This window comes from Gadus macrocephalus, chromosome 7 (genome assembly GCF_031168955.1).
Source record: "Gadus macrocephalus chromosome 7, ASM3116895v1".
Taxonomy (NCBI): Eukaryota; Metazoa; Chordata; class Actinopteri; order Gadiformes; family Gadidae; genus Gadus; species Gadus macrocephalus.
Window position 1 is genome coordinate 23,491,471 of NC_082388.1, and position 17,799 is coordinate 23,509,269.

The 17,799-nt window shown below is 46.7% G+C and overlaps 1 protein-coding gene across 1 annotated transcript in view; it reads right to left on the reverse strand.

The window, feature by feature from the left end:
• LOC132461413 (peripheral-type benzodiazepine receptor-associated protein 1) overlaps positions 1-17,799 on the reverse strand; it is a 70,561-nt gene that overhangs the window by 32,907 nt on the left and 19,855 nt on the right. Inside the window, 5 exon segments of the mRNA XM_060056501.1 lie at positions 698-868; positions 8,164-8,466; positions 9,678-9,854; positions 12,117-12,245; positions 13,002-13,109. Coding sequence (XP_059912484.1) covers positions 698-868; positions 8,164-8,466; positions 9,678-9,854; positions 12,117-12,245; positions 13,002-13,109 — 888 coding nt within the window.

Genomic DNA, 17,799 nt, shown 5'->3' on the forward strand with positions numbered 1-17,799 from the left:
TGTATACAGTATAATATAGTATGTTCTATACCTACTACTGTGCTCTGTGACTAGCCTCAGCTCAGCTTGCATTGAAACTGCATACATAAAACATGAAATGCAGCCTTGGTTAATGTTATCCCTGTATGCCAGCTAAACATACATAAACAAGCCACTCTTGACACTCTTAAACTATATACCTATATTTGAGTTTTTTGCTCACGAAGAAAATATATCATCATGTCTAAATGGCGATATTCTTTATAGGTTTTAAGTTCTGCTTCCACTTTTTATAATTATACCGGCGGGGATAAATGAAGAAGGCCAAAAGCAGGGTAAACCATTTCAGAGTAATATGGCAACACACAAGTGTTTGCATAAATGACCTTTAAAGGTCTGGTGACCTTTAAAGTAAAGATCCACCAGCAACAACAACAAAACGCTACTCATCTATTTCCAAGACCGCCATTATAATTCCACTGGTACCTTTCCGTTCACTTTGCCCCCGCCAACAAGAAACATCTCATGCAGACAATACATCAGCTCTTCAAACACACGGCCAACGTAAGACACTAGGACCTTGGGTGGGGATGGTTCCCAGTGTGGCCAGCAACACTGGGACCGTGGGTAGGGACGGTTCCCAGGGGCCCCTGGGAACCGTCCCTTCCCAAGGTCCCAGTGTGGCCAGGGGGGGGGGGGGGGGGGGGGTCTCCCTCACCAGACAGTGCAGACGGTGCTCCTCTGACGGGTGGTCCTGCTGGGCGGGGGGCGGGTTCGGGCCCCTGGGGGGCGTCACTGGCGACCCCGACTCCTCCTCCTCCTCTCTGGGAGCCTCCTCGCGTCTGGCTGGAGCCTCATCTACCACCACACCAGGGGTCTCACTGGCAGCCTGGAACGGTACGATGACGGGGTCGGGGTCAGGGGTCAGGAGGGGGGGGGGGGGGGTGGTTTAAGGTCATCTCCCCTGTTGTTTGTCACGGCACGCGGCCCCGGAGATGTGTCTCCCCCCCCCCCCCCCTCCATGGGTCACGGTCTCGGGACATGGTGCTTATGAATGTTAGGGTTACAGAACGGACAGAACTGGGAGGAAAATGGCCTTTAAGGGTTGTGCACCATCTTCCTGGAATAACCTGCAGAAGCAGCTCCAGCTTCAGGACCTGGCGACTCTAAATTAATTTTAAGTTGTTCTTAAGAGTTTGATGTCGGACTTCATTGGAAGTGGCCAATGTTTTAGTCGATAATCGTATTGTATTTTCACAATGGCACTTAGTATTGAACTTGTATTTTGTCGTGTGTTTTGTGTTGTTACTGTGTACTGGTCACCATCTGGGCCGGGTCTCTCTTTGTAAAAGAGATTTTTAATCTCAATGAGACTACAATAAATAAAGGATATAATAATTCAAACAAGAGAATTACAGAATCGACAGCCCTGGGCAACAGCCGGTTTGAGGACAGAAAACGAATGGGCAATGCTAACCACTAACGATATGACTTGTAGAGTGGCAGGTTCCACTCCGACCTGTGATCCTACCCCACATATCCGTCTTTTAACCAGCGTTCCTGCTTCACAGTCCTCTCCAGTAAGGCAGAAAAGCTCAACCCCCGACCGTACTGTTAATGTTTTAGTACTTCAGATTTCCGTGAAGTATCAATACATCAACACTTTGATTAGGGCTCTAGTAAAACACCAACCCCCCCCCAGCTGAGACGGGCCTCAAATCAAATAGCAGTGGTTCTAATGTGACGTGGCTGTAACACTCCCGACCGTCCCCTGCTGTGAGCCAGGGATTAGCAGCGTGAGCCTTCTCCTCAGTGGTCCACGAGGATCACTTCATAATCCACAGGGAATCCCTACAGCCGCGGCCCTGCAGCCTCGTCAATCTACCTCGTGTGCTTTCTAATTAGACTCAAATAGGAGCCATCATCCACTTTGATTTCCCATTAAGGAAACTGAAACATAAACACTCTGCCTGGAGAGGGTGCAACAGAGAGAGAGAGAGAGAGAGAGAGAGAGAGAGAGAGAGAGAGAGAGAGAGAGAGAGAGAGAGAGAGAGAGAGGAGAGAGAGAGAGAGAGAGAGGGAGAGAGAGAGAGAGAGAGAGAGAGAGAGAGAGAGAGAGAGAGAGAGAGAGAGAGAGAGAGAGAGAGAGAGAGAGAGAGAGAGAGAGAGAGAGAGAGAGAGAGAGAGAGCTCCAGATACCGGGATGGGTTTACTGGCGGAGGGTCAAGCGACGAGGACCGCAGCGTCTAACTTTAGCCGCTGCGTCTTTGCCGTCCGAGCAGAACTGGGCTAGCGCCGCCGAGGCTGTGACCCAATAACAAGATCAGAGCCGCTCTGACATGTGCCACCAAGAGCCCTCTCCTTCACACTCCACACAGGCGGCCATTAGAGACTCCCATGGACGCTCATAAAGGCAACTACTTTTATAAATCGATTTAATAAAACTTCTAGAAATAGGGAATAGGAAATGCCTATGAAGCCGTGGGGATCTTTGTATTGATTAATGAATGCAGTCGGTGAAGGAAGCGTACTTTTTTTTAAAAGACACGGTTGAGATAAAGGAATTCCTATTAAGTGATTGGAATCTTTATATTGATCCTGTATCAAGACTTGGTCACAAGTGAGCGAGCATGAGAAGCCAGACTTCTGTCCCAGCTCGGCTTGGGGGCCTGCAAAGCACACGCGGGATCCGGACACACTGTGTGCATGGGTGGGGTGGGAGACCACATGAAGTCTGCCCCACAAAGTGTCCTCAGCATAGCCTCCCTGGACGGATCTTTTCAGATCGTGTATCAGACGTTTTTGGCCGTAGTGAACGCAGTGGCCGACCACAAGTTAAAATACTATCTGTAGAATTGAGTCATGCTAAAGAATCCCCCCACCCACCCACACACAAATAAATAAATAAATTCAAAATAATACGTACATTTCTACCCTTGTTTTATGCGAGTTTGCTTTTTTGCTTTTCTGCTGCATTTAAAAAGGAGTCCATGGTAGAGTGTCATGGTCGTGGAAGGCATGGTCCCATTAGCCCTATCCTGGCTACGGTCCAACTGTGCACTCTGCCAATTACGGCCAAACCCCTGTCCAATCATCTCAGGACTTTTAATTGGCTTGATTCACCCTAAAGCTTCACGCTGCCTTGACAAATGCGTCCAGAGTTTTCCTCTGTGATCGGGTGACAGTGTCTTAGCAAAGTGTGGATTGTAAAGCACGTCGTTAATTAAACTGGTTTAATCAACGATTAAACCTGCTTGTTTTAATATTTGATCAAACGAGAAACAACTATGCATTGACATACTATTTAGTATCGTTCAATTACACATCAATATAAGTCTACTGATATTTTTCCCCAAAAAAATGTGTGTAGCTTTTCGTCCATAAAATCTCTCGCGGAAGCCTACTCTGGACATGCTTTCACTTTCTGTTTGCAGCTTTCTGTCTTCAATAAGGAGCTACAGCAGAGGCAGCAATCCACGGAACAGCCTTCCTAAAACGGCAAAACGGCCAGGGTTTCAACGATGCCCAATGCCAACATGAAGTGGTTTTGAGGGATAAACACTATCAGAGATTATTACATCACGGCCTATTTATAAAGCATAACATGGAATAAACACGGCCCGTCCAGCATCAAATCAAGGCTAAGCATAGGGTCTGCCACGCACATATTGAACAATACACTGCGACACCGGGGTTGTGGAGGTGAGCGATGAAGGGTTATCTGGGGAGGAAGAAAATACTGGCCCGCTTAATGTAAGCCGCCCATGATACGATGAGGCGCTAACAATACCCCTTGTGATCAGAGAAAAATAAATATATATACTGCGTTTTAAATCCAAATGCCCATGGTTGCGAGGGCTTACCAAAAAAAGGTCAGTTCAGTCCAATGCGATTTACAGAGCAATGATAGTGGTTCTCACAACCGAAATGTCGTAGTCGTCGCGACAACCTAAAAGGAGAGCCTGTTTGTCCGTTAGCACATGTAGGCCGGGTTGGTTATATGCCTGGTTAAACCAAATATCTTCAATGAAATTGCACCAATCCAAAAGGCAAGATACATATGTCGGTAGATATTTGAAACAGAATAAAGAATCATAGAAGTACACCATCGAATTAGAAGACTGCAATAATGATTCCTTCTAGAAGTCCCTTCCCCTCATTTGGTCCACCATCGGACCCTTCTTCAGAAAGGATGTGTATTGTGTACGGTATTCATCAGTTAGAAACAGTTTATTTTGTTTTCCCGTTTGAATAGTGCACATATTCAACTACACGTATGATGTTTGTCTTTTCAAAAGATAATTTAGCAGGTCAAGATATTCGCGGTACATCGAAAACGTAAAAGAGAAACCAAATAGGAACCACTACGAAGCCAAAAGCCCCGTCAGTGACGTCAGAACTGTCTCTCTCCCCAAGCCACCCAGAGCCACTGAAGATAGGGTTAACACAATGCCTGTTCCTCCAACCGGGATGTAAGCACATCAGGTTGGAGGCATGTTGGTGTTGGAGAGGTATATTTGTGTGAAAAGAGAGGAGTAGAGCACTGAGCGTATTCACAACAGGCTAAATCTTGAACTACACTTCACGGTTTGACCCAAAAAAAATCTTCAATTGACAAACATCATTGGTTATTCATGGCCCAATTCAAATCTGATGAAAATATGATTTGTCTGACGCTGTTGATTATCGTACAGTCTCTTTCCGGAATAAGGTCGCAGGGGGGAACGGATGAAGGGGAGAGGGTCTCAGCCTCTCTTTCTGTTGCAACCAATCCTTTGCATCATGTGGAGAAGACATTGTTGCATGCCATGTAAGGGGTGTGTGTGTGTGTGTGTGTGTGTGTGTGTGTGTGTGTGTGTGTGTGTGTGTGTGTGTGTGTGTGTGTGTGTGTGTGTGTGTGTGTGTGTGTGTGTGTGTGTGTCTTGAAAAGGGTCTGTATGCGGTCACTGTGAGAATCAGAAACTGAACGACAACCGCCAATTCTATTACTCCAGATGGGGTCCTTGAATAACTTTCATAGTGTAAAAGCAACACCAACATTGACTCTTAGACAGAAATAAGATTATGTGTCCAATTAAAACAAATTATTCACATACTGCTGGCACTTTCTGCAGAAGTGATGCATGGGACTAACAGTAAAAGATGAACGGCAGCAGACTTCTCAGAAATTGTAATTCATATCCATATTGTGTTTAAACCCGGCCAAAGCTGAAACTAGTATTAATGGCATTCTCACTTTTTTACACACATATTCAGTAGTTATTAAGCAGTAAGCACAAATAGCTATTATCATCGATTTGCCGTATATGTACAGAAACCTATTGACGTAGGTCTATAGAACGCAACGAACGGCTGCAGGTATAGCCTAGTAAAGCAACGACGACACTACTGCACAACATTGACATTACACCAATTTAGAACAAACCTGGTCCCACAAGCTGATCAGTGAGTAAAGCAAAGCAGGGAATGCATTCATCGTTCTGTCATGGCAGAAATGGCCACTCCTTTTGAGGCAGCAACATGGAGCTTTGGCCCTGAATGTGCAAATTGATCACCCCTCGGGCCCACTGTGCTGATATTGGTAAATTGGTGTACTCCATGCCCACTGAAGGATAAAGTGTGTTCTGGGCCCATGCACACTAAAGGATAAAGTGTGTTCTGGGCCCATGCGTACTAAAGCAGGTTCAGCTTCCATTCAGCCGGGCCCTGGATGCCATAAGCACATTGCTGTAATCCCTGCAGACTACTGACATGGGTAACTGGATCACTTCTTTTAAAAGCACCTTAATGGATTGGCCTGGTCGTTGATTTTCCTTTTTTTTTTATATATATATTACGGAGCATATCAATATCTACCAATCAAACCCTCCAGCGCCCCATCGCTAAGCCCAGACCGGGCTGCAATGCCCCCCCCCAAAAATAAATATGATCCATCTCTGTACGCTCCAAAACATGACGGTTACAAAACGGGAGTTAGCGGGCCTCATGTACTGGTGCTAGCTTGCGAGTGAGGGACGTGTCCTGACCAACGTAGCGCCGACACAACGCAACACCAGCACCCCTACGCTCTGCCGATGCCCTTGCTCGGAACGCTGGCACGGGACGTCTAACAACAACGAAGCTGCGATATCACGGGCGAGCTTATCTTTCAAAAGGGGAAATGCGTTAGTGGGTTGTGCGGCGGTCAAGGAAACAGGTCAATGCACAAATGCACCCCCGCTACTTTAGTGTCATTTGCTAGCATACCGGCGTGCGGATTTAGATTTCTGAAGTATAACATACGAGTGAATTTGCTGCACCTTCTTGCGTCCAAGCCGACACATACGATGCATAACAGCCAACGGTACACGACAGGATCACTGACAACCGCCAGGGGAGAGGGCAAAGGGAACGGCGAACGTAAAGGGCATTGACCTACCCCCTTCTCCTGTGGTCTGTAGCCGTGCGAGGCCCGCTAGTCATCCAGAGAAGGCCCGAGCGAGTGCAGTCTCCGGCGCGGCTGGAGAGTCTTACCTACCACCCAAAACCCTCTCGTCGCTGCCACGGCAACAGAGAGAGCGGATTACCCGGACCGTACCATTCCGTTGTCGGGAGGGGATTAGAGTTCACACAACATGGCCCCTGCTCTGGGCGTGTGCGCGCGTGTCCCACAAAAGACAGATTACCACAACCGCCATTCTCATTTGGCCTGCCAGCGCGCAGGGGAGTGGGACTACAAGTTTCTGTTGAAGATTATGGGCGTGCGTGCGTGTGAGTGTGTGTTTTGCAGATGGGGTAATAAAGATATTTGACATAAGTCGCCTAGAGTCAAAGGCCTTTTTCCGTCAAAATGTTAAATGTTATCTAGTCGTTGCCCCTACTTATAAAACACAAATCTTCGCCTGTATTCATTTTTTTGGTATTTCTCAAAAGTACAAAAAACCTGAGGGATATTCTTCGTTTATTATGTTATTAATGATTCGGAGAAATCGTTTGTAAATGAAATATGGCAGAAAGAATACGAATACCATGAGTCAAAGATCAGAATATGGGATTTCCGTTCTTGATCAGACGGAAAATCATCTTATTATGGCCTGGCAGATTAACGTTGGATCCAACTCCAAGCCATTATATAAGCCTGTGAAACCCACTCGTGCCAATATAAACATACATTAAGCTTTGGGAATAAAATGCAGGGAACCAAAATTTGATCTCCTCCCGAGTCACAGAATCCCAAACCCTATGACCCATCCACATCAGCTACGACCGTCCAAGCCAAACCATGGCCACTCACCCAGTAGGTGCCAAACCACCTTGTGATTCATGGCTGTTTGCCCTCTCTCTATCACGACCTTCAAAAAGACTCTCCACAGGCTGACAGCTGCTCTGCTGGCCTTCAGAGAAGCTGGACTCCTGCTGCTTTGAGCGGACGTTTGCTTGTCCGGCCTTCTGCAGGCACCACAGGTCAACCGGCTTGCGTCAGAAGCTCATTATGTCCGACAGAGGTCAGGCTAGAGCTGGGTCTTGACGTCCCACCTACTGGGAGACCCTTGGTTTGTGCTGGTTGGGACACTAGGGATGGGCAAAATGTTTATTTTCCGGGAACTAGTTCTTTCAGTTCAGTTCACTATAACGATTCGTTCGTTTGATTCGTTCGTTTTGATTCGTTCGTTACGTCAGATTACGTCATTTGACAGGGAATCTCACAGGTGACTGCCCCCCTTCCCCGCGAGACGGCCCTGAGCATAATTTAAGCGACTTCTAGGCTCTACCCCCCCGTGAAAACCACCTTGTCATTTGTTTACCCAGGTGCCATGGCAACACCATTGCTACCTCTCATTGGCTGAATCTTTGAGAACGTTGTAGACTCAATCGATATAAGGTCGCGGGGAGACGAATCTCTGTTCGTTTGTATATTTTATTTACGTGACCATATTTTTGTTTTATGTTAAAAAAAAAGAATCAAAGAACCAGTTCTTCTTGTTTTGGGGAACCAGTTCTTGTCGTTCACGTTCGGGATTCGTTCGTTGCGAACGAATCGGTCGCGACCGACTCATCCCTATGGGACACCGCTCGGGTACGAGTGAAATCCGCCGGCTAAGAGCTGGGAAGGCGGGGACTAATACTTGTTTTGCTTTGAGAGGACACTATTATTATTATTTTTCCACTTCTGGCAGAAAAAGACGAGCACCGCGATGGACGTACCTGCTCTTCCTGCTTCCTGGGGGGGGTTTCGCCCGCCCTCCCTGGGTCATCAAGATCCCCATGGAGACCGTCAACGCCATTTGGACGGGCGTGACCCTCGAGGCCGTTGGGACCGGCGGGGTCCGGGGGTCCTCTGGGGCCGTCCGGGTCAGGGGGTCTAGGGGGTCCGGCAGTGCTGGGGTCCCGCCCCCCCCTGGAGCAGGAGGTGACGGCCAGCTGTCTCTGCAGCCGCAGCACCTCCTTCTGGGACTCCCGCAGGAGGCGCTCAAACTCAGACCCGCCGGACGACACGGGGTGGGTGCCCTGCACGCACGGTCGCACGCGCGCGCGCACGCGCACACACACACACACACACACACACACACACACACACACACACACACACACACACACACACACAGGCATACACGCACACACACAGGCACGCACACACACACACACACACACACACAGGCAAACACGCACACACACACACAGGCACGCACACACACACACACAAACACATACACACAGGCATACACGCACACACATACACTCAGGCACGCACATACACACATACACACACACACACACACGCACATACACAAAGGGCACGCACACACACACACACACAGACACACAGACACACAGACACACACACAGACAAAACAAGTTGTTAAAAAAAACAGTACATTTCAGAGTTGTTTATGCATCCAGTCATGGAAGTGTATTATTTAGGGACTGCAGCCCCAGATGGGGACTTGAAGGATGTACACACAGAGGCAGAATTGTCTGATTGGAGAAGAACCAAAAATAAAGATGGCGGTTTGAGCTCGTAGAGCATGGTATTTATGGAGGTCTGACCGAGCACAAACGGAACAACTCTCAATTCGGAAACATCGCTTCTCTTGTTCTCTACCGTTTCAGAAGAGGATGTAACCCTGTAGTTGCCTTTACAGCAGAGGGCTTTGAACAACGGGTTGCTTTGTTTATCCACCCTCATTAGAGAAGTCTACACAACAAGCATCGAGTGTTGCTTCCACATTAACCACGGTCATTATAGCAATGTGCTGTCATGTGCATGAAGCAAACATACTAACAACCCAGTGTACAGACATGTGGATTGTGCTCCTCAAACACACACCAGTACCACGAATAGTCATTATTATCAAGAGTTATATTAACCGCAGGCAGCACTTGCGGTTTATTTTATAGTCCACATAAAATCTATATATACCGCCTGGTTCAGCAAAAACATCTATTCGTGGCTTAGGATGACTTATTGCAGTATCCGTCCTCTCCAGCAGAGGGCAAACTCGTTGCACCCTGGCAATGCTGCTGATGAAGTGCTTGCTGACATATATGAAATACTTGAAGTCATAAAGTATTTTAAGGAGCCCTGTCTACCGCTTTCTTCACAGGAACACTGGAGGTGTGGAAGATCTCACCCAGATGCACGAGCCACCATAAAGGGCCCGTTTTAGTGACATCACACCCTCGGGTGTGATGTCACTAAAACAGGGGGCTTTTAGTACCTTGGTGCCACCCAGCTGGGCCTCCAGAGCCCGGCACTCGTTCTGCAGCGAGGCGAACTCCTTGTCCTTGGACAGTAGCGTGTCGGCGTGGTGCGCCAGGTCACGGGCGCGCTGCCGGGCGAAGGCCCTCTTGTAGTGCTCCCCAGTGCCGGGCCGCAGGAGGGACGGGGAGTTCACCTGGGAGAGGGAGACACAGGTGAGGTACTGAGGAGGGACGGGGAGTTGAGCCAGGAGAGGGAGACACAGGTGAGGTAGTGGGGTCAAGACTGAAGAGAGGGAGACACAGGTGAGGTACTGGGGTCAAGACTGAGGAGGGACGGGGAGGTGAGCTGGGAGTTTTTATGGAAGCGATTATTACTGTGACCAACTGGTAATGATAGTCATGTGGTCACGGGTGGTACTACGTTGTTATCGATGTTGGATATTTATTATATATATATATTTTCAATTTTCCATTTTTATTTTTTGTGTCCACATGTGAGTGCTAGATAAACACATGCATATGCAGGGCAGCTTAATTTCCCCCAACTTATTCCCATTGGCCATGGCCTGCTTGCAAACATTGCTAATAAAGTCGGTCAGCCACTGCATGTGTATTCATCAAATTTTTACCTTGCCATATAAGGTAACCAGGAAAGTACTTTATGACAAATACACCTCTCTCTCTCTCTCTCTCTCTCTCTCTCTCTCTCTCTCTCTCTCTCTCTCTCTCTCTCTCTCTCTCTCTCTCTCTCTCTCTCTCTCTCTCTCTCTCTCTCTCTCTCTCTCTCTCTCTCTCTCTCTCTCTCTCTCTCTCTCTCTCAGACACTAGGGAGGAGTGAGGATTGAAGGGAGACATTTGGCAACCTGCTGGCTCCACCCCCAAGCCACACATGGACTTCCTCCCGTTAACAAGGCCGGCCTGAAGGTCATCAAGTTGAAGTGCTTGCAGGTAAAAGACCGGGCAGACTACCACAAGCCGGAGCTAGGGCTGGCAAGCTACGCAGAGGATCTGCGTGATCCTGGAAATGCTGTACGGCCGACGAGCGAGAGACAAGTGGACAGGATTGGTTTGATTAAGGATATTGACGGGATCCTAAAGGAGGTGGATGACCCTTTTCCCCACCCTGGTGATAGTATTTACCCCGTAAATAAATCACCCTTTTTTGAAGTGCTCTGTGTGTTGTGTTGTTTTATCATTCAACTTGGTGGCGTGGAAACCCCTCACCCACTGGCCCGCTACAATATATAAAAACTTTGGAAGGTCAGTACAGGGGTTATGTTCTCTCAAATGATGTCACCGAGATCTAATCTAGGCGTGATTGTGGAGAAAGATGTAATCCCAGAACCCAGAAGGTTGTTTTTGTTTTAATGCAGCAATATTCTGGCCTTCGCTCCAAGGCAAGACCCAATTTCCAGGTGCTTTCTGAGTGGAATCCGAGCTGAAGGGACAACAACAGTACTGAAAGGCATGAAGCATATTGCTCAACACCATGGATCTTCCACAAGAGTATATCTGATGTAGTATGTTCATTGTTCAGATACTAGGCTGAAGATGGTTGGTGTTTGGACTGGAGTGTGTCCATGCTGGAGGAGTTTCAATTTACCAGCGCTGGCAAAGATGTGTACACAATTTACAGAGAAGGGAGACCGAAGTCGGGCAGAGAAAGCTGAGATCTCATATCAGTCCTTTGTAATTTTATCGACTTTAAAATTGTGACACCCGTCCGGGCGATGACTTGAACTTCTGGTATGTAACAATATATTTGTCAAAATTAATTCCTTGTATCAATTCTGAAGAGCATGTGGCGGAAGCGTTCCTTCCACGAATGTAAACCATAGCACTTTGGGCTTTTGTTATCAATGTGCCTCATTCAGTACAGAGACATACAACATTACAGTGAATCGTCGTAGAAGTTTTTACAAATGTCTTCTCACAAACCGCAGTGATATATTTGGTCTTGTTTAAATTCATGGCAAGCGGATGGAAACTCAAACAACTTGACTCTCGCACTTTCCAGAGTGAGTCTCCTCCTTGAGCGAGACTTGGTTTGACACTTACAAACAGACTGGATCAAGCGAAATGGGAAAAAAATCATACTTTTTTTTCTCTGTAGGGATCCTTTCCGTAATAGAATATTATCGAAGCAAGTAGCAAAAAAAAACCTTTGATTTGGACATACATCGACAGCCCTTATCGCCCAAACATTACAGCCCATTTCCCAGATTGAACAATGACCTCAGCGTTCTCCATCAATAGTGGACTAATTAAGAAAATGGCTGACCACCTTGTTGAAGGTTATCCTTTAACCCAGCGTCGTTTCTTATCACAGAATGAAAAAAACGCTATCGTGAGAGAGAGAGAGAGAGAGAGAGAGAGAGAGAGAGAGAGAGAGAGAGAGAGAGAGAGAATAAGATAAATAGACAGAGAGAGAGAGGGGGTGACGTCGGGGGGCGTACCACTCGGAGGTTGGCCTCTTGCAGCTTGCGCGCCCGCTCCTCCAGCCGCTTGGCGAGCACGGCCAGCTCCGTGTTCTTCCTCCTCAGACGCCTGACCTTCTCCTCCGTCTCCGGGGCGCTGCTCTTCCGCTGCACACGACACACACACACACACCACACAAATATCAACATCTGGCGGCCGGTGCACACAGGAAGGGGCAGGTTGGGGAAAGGGATCTGAGGTTGACCATCGGCATCGGCCGGATTATTTATTTTTTAAATTGTTTGGACTTATACGTACACGTCGCTGTTAACTGCCAATATATGAACAGGTTGTCAATTGAATAATATATGAGACCTTCTCTCTCTCTGTCCGATTTTTAGAACAGCCTGTGGGCTGATTTGTGTTATATTTGAATGGGGTCGGTTTTGCTGGGAGAACAAAGTGGCGTCCAAGCACCAACATATAGCTTTTTAATTTGTATTTAAACTCTACTCCAGTGTTCTGAACGCACGAGCTTAAGCAGGCTGCAGTTCACATTACTGTCCAAGGGGGGCAGCAATGAGAAGGAATTTTACACTTCAGACTAGAGTCCAGACACATTAAAACAGGAAAGTGTTTGACTAATCCATGGAAAAAGTCTTCACTTAATCTTCATGATTTTCTATTATCATCCTCAAACTGCTGTAACAGCAGGAATAGGACTCGTAAAAGGGTAAAAACAACAGAAAGTTGAAATAGACCACATTCATGGAGGACAGCCAAAGTTAAACAAGGACAGAAATAGACTGTGGTAGTGTTTTCCAGCCCAGAAAATCCCCAACTCCACACTTTGGGAACTCGGCGTGTGGCCTACATTTCAGCAAAGGGTGCCGCTACCCAGAATGCATCAGTGCTGCTCTTACCAGAAGGCCGTTCTCATCCTTCAGGGCCGTGCACGTCTTCTCCAGCTCCTCCAGTGCACGCAGGAGCTCCGAGTTCTGACGCACCAGGAACCCATAGTCCGTTCCGTTCTGAGGAAACATCAACAAGAACCCGCTGAAGGACGCCTGGAGGTACAGTTGGGGACAATGGGTGATCAGGAAAACGTTTGGGCTTGGAGCTGAACCAGATTGCCACGGGGGCTATCCTAATCAGGAAAGGTTATACTTCTAATCAGATCCTGGGTCAGATGACAAAACACCAGCGTTTTCTATTCAGTCAGATCAAAAGAACGAATTAGAGTGGAGCTGAAATTAATTAGTCTAACGAGTCACCGAGAAGAAGTCATCAGAACACACTCAGACACCATCTCCCACCGGGTAATGCCATAGTCCCACCTTCAAGTATAGATTACAAAGAGAGCGAACCCAGAAAATCATCTCAATTACATTTGCAAACGCCGTATCTCCCATACTCACTCATCATGAAATATGCCAGTTATATTCAAGAGTTTAATGTGCGTGGATACGCCATATTTCACGGAAAGCATGTCGTGATAACACAGACATGGACCCCATCACAGCGGTTAAAATAAATCCTTAATTACAGGCAGTGTGAAGCTGTTCTACACTCCTACGGTTTATTCATGAACTCAGAGAGAGAGCATTGTGGCGTTCTCCCTCCTGTAATTTGTGGTCCTGTCCTGGGCTATCTTTCTGTCTCGGGTTCCAGCATGCTCCGTATCCCACGGAGACTTGTGACAGGCGGCTAAAGAGGCTTTTCATTAGTCAGCTTCATCAAGACACCTCTGGGGGCCACTGAACACCCATTACCCCAGGCTCTCACACACACACACACACACACACACACACACACACACACACACACACACACACACACACACACACACACACACACACACACACACACACACACACACACACACACACACACACACACACACACACACACACGAGGAAGGGGGAAGAGCCCTGTGGTACTGTATGCACACACGCAAACATGCATCCATGCACACACATGAACACACACACACACACACACACACACCAGGAAGGAGGAGAGCCCTTTGGTACTGTATGCACACACGCACACACGCAAACAAACACACACACGCGCGCACCCACGGGGATGGAGGATATCCCTGTGATGCTGTACGCACGCACACACGCACACGCACACAGGAGGAAGGAGGAGAGCCATGTGGTACTGTACGCACATACACACACACACACACACACACATACACACATGCATATTACGAGCACACACACACATGCTCATGCAGACATACACACTCCAGGAACGAGGAGAGCCCTGTAGTATTGTTCACACACACAGACACGCATGTGAACGCACACACACGCAGACACGCAGAATGTATACCGGTCAAAAGGATGGGGAGAAAGACTTAGTATTCATTGAAGCAAATACATAGAAAGGGGAATATTTGGAAGATACAGTGGAGGTTTATTAACATTTTCAAAAAATTCAACATCCATCTAGCAGGATTTCTATATTCATTCAAGGAAGGGTTCAGTGGTCCAATGAATTGGCCCATTATCTGCTTTAAATGTGTCTGACTTTGGGTTCATACAGACTTGATTCAGGCTGAGACGCATTTGGGGATATTCCATTACTTTCTGAATAGGTCTAAGAGGTTCTCTAATTGTTAATTATCAGGCTCGGGTGCCGTGAATAAACGCATGCCAAGCCTATCTGAAGCGGGGTCTGTGAAGCTCTCTAAGACTGCAATTGTGAGCTACAGAAAATAAGGAGGACTGCACAAAGACTCAGAGGCAGACAAAGAAACAGACAGAATTTTTTTCTGTCTGTTTGATAGTATGAACAACCGACAGACTATACTACCGAGGTTCAGTCTATAAAACTATGAATTTTCCTTCGGTATTTAAGTCAACTTGGCCCTATTATATTCCGGAAGCCTGCAGACAGATAACAGGAGGCGAGTGCCACTGAATGTACAAGCAGTCTGTACATAGCCCTGAAAGACAGATGAACAACAGACAGACTTACAATAAAACTATGAATTTTCCTTCTGTATTTTGAGTCAACTTGGCCTTAAATATTCCTGAAGCTGGCAAGACAGATAACAGGAGGGGAGTGCCACTGAATGTACAAGCAGTCTGTAAGCCTGGGACACAGTGGGAGGCCAGGCCGGTGTGCATTGAAATGCAGCCCGCACGCTCATGATCTCTGTTGGCACAACACAGGGATGGAGGACAAAACAGCTTGACCGCTGGGAAGATCGAATCCCATTTCCACTACAAGGGAGGCAAACATTTCCGCAGAGTGCAGTACGATGCTCAACACTCTGTTGCAGGGGAGTGGAAGGCGCCATTGTCTTGACGATGCGATAGACACGTCATTTCTCGGTTGCCGTGGTGACAGACAATCATGAAGTAAGTGTTAGCGGTGCTACAGCCCCCCCCCCCCCCCCCCCCCCGCCCGCCCCCCCAAGAGATGTTTTAATTCTAAGTCCGCACTAATGACCAGCTGTTGATGTGCCGAGCAGACCGTGATAGCACAGAACCCAGAGACCCCAGTGCCTGGAACACACTCCGAACAGCCTGCTGAGATGGCAGGAAGTGGACCCAGAGGGCCATGGTGGCTTCTGGGAAACACTACATATTAAGGTAGAATCTAAAGAAAGGTAGAATCTAAAACAGGTGAAAACTAAAAAAAACAAGATGGCCAAGATTCTGGATAGACGTTTAACATTTGTATCAGCCCGAACATTCAAAAGCGGTTAGTTAGAGGCAGTGATTTTTAGCTGTAAGAGGAAGAGACTTTTAAAATCAATAATAAACACAGCTACCTCATGATAAAAAAAGACATAGTGGCTAAATAATTAAGTGGCCGGTTCCGTTAACCCAATGATCTGATTGGGACCTGCCACCGCATGCAGAACATGCATGTCTTGTAATTACATTTCTAATCAATAAAGGCAGTGAGCTGGCCAGAAACTCACTCTATACAGCTCCCTCAGGCATATCAAATGCACCAGAAGAGACATGTTCATATTGTGGCAAATGACTGTTTGGACTAAATCAGTAGCTCAGAGAGTGGTTTTTAATTTCTAGCTGCTTCTAGCTATATCTCAAATTAATTGATTATCGGAAGATTGTTGTATTCAATTTATTTAGTATTTATATATAAATACTAAAAATGTATTCAAGTTTGTATGAAAATAAGCAATGCATCAGTAATAACAACAGCCAGACACAATAGCCAGACACATTTTCAAAATGAAAATGTAATTTAATAAATTTGTGCTTTAGTATTTATATCTTAAAAATTTTGATTAAAAAAAAAAGCACATCCTATTTATACTTCTGTTATAAAGTTCACATCTGTGATATAGTTCACATCCACATTTCCCAGTTCCCCACCGCTTATAGCCACAGGCTAGAGGCGAATATTTCGGCTGCAAACCAAGCGTTCCCTGGAAAACCAAGGAAAATCCTTAGCGGAATTGTGGCAGCCAAAGTAGTATTTAAGATTTGAGAATTGCAATGGAAACGAGCCCTCAGCACATACTGCAAGCCTTTCGTCAGCACACCACCGTATTGTGTAATGAAGGAATCTGCCCTCAAGAAACAATATAACACATGAATAAAATAATTGATTAATCAAAGCCGTGACACATCTCCCTAACGACCAGAAGGGAGCGTTAGCCTAAGCCATTGTCCTTGAGGGGTGTCCAGACGTTTTCTACAACAGTCAGCGTATCCCCTAATGTCCCCTCGGCGGCGGGCTCTCAGGACGGCTCCACCGCGGCCCAATCCATCACCCCCACGGCAGGCCAGCCAAGGTGAAAGCAGCCCCCCCCCTCCCGCCGCTGTACTGGTTCTAATGGTGTTGCCTTCCATCTAGGAGATTGGTATTGTTTGGGGGACTCTCCATTAGTCTGGATGGAGGTGAGGTCTGGTTGGTTCGCCCCTGCCACCCGGCGTCTGTAACCCCGTAGCTGGCAGAGAGACACTGGGCGGCTGCAGGCACAGCCAAGTGCACAAAGAGTCAATTAAGAATTAGCATGCTGCTAAACTAGAGCCAGCTTTAGTACTGCGACATAGGATATTTACCAGCATAGCAAACTACTAGAATCCAATCAAGTTGCCTTAGAAATGAAACGTATTCAAACGTATTAATAATTTTAAAATGTGTTTCAACAGCACTCGTTAAATATACAATGCATTATATTTTGATGATGACCCTAATGTAATAACATGCTTGTGTATAGTTGAATCAGGTCCATTGTCAAGGACCTCCATTACCACATATGCAGTCTGGCCAAAGCTTTCCTGTGTGTCATAGAGTTTTCATAGGGTGAGATTTAAAAGTATTTTCCGAGGCGTTGACATTCATGGTCAAACTAGAGCAAGTGGAAGGTTACTTTGACAGCCTGAAAAGCACAGTGTGTGACAATGTGGTACAACAGCAGGTGGTGGCCAAGTAAGACCTTGGAAATGAAAAGTAGAAAATTGTAGTGGAAAGAAATCACTCAAAATCCACCTTATCTTAAATATCCCAGGAAGCGATATTTTTAAAGCCTGAATACAAAACTGAAAACTAGGTCAGCTGCTTCCATGGAAGGACATCCAAATGGCTTTTTTGGGGTCGTTGTTCTTCCCCTACGGAATGGTTTTCTGTTGAGGCCAAACTGCCAACAGAAAAGATAACCACTACTGGAGATGAGTATGGGTTGATGAAGGAAATATTTCAACTTGACAGAGAAATACAAAT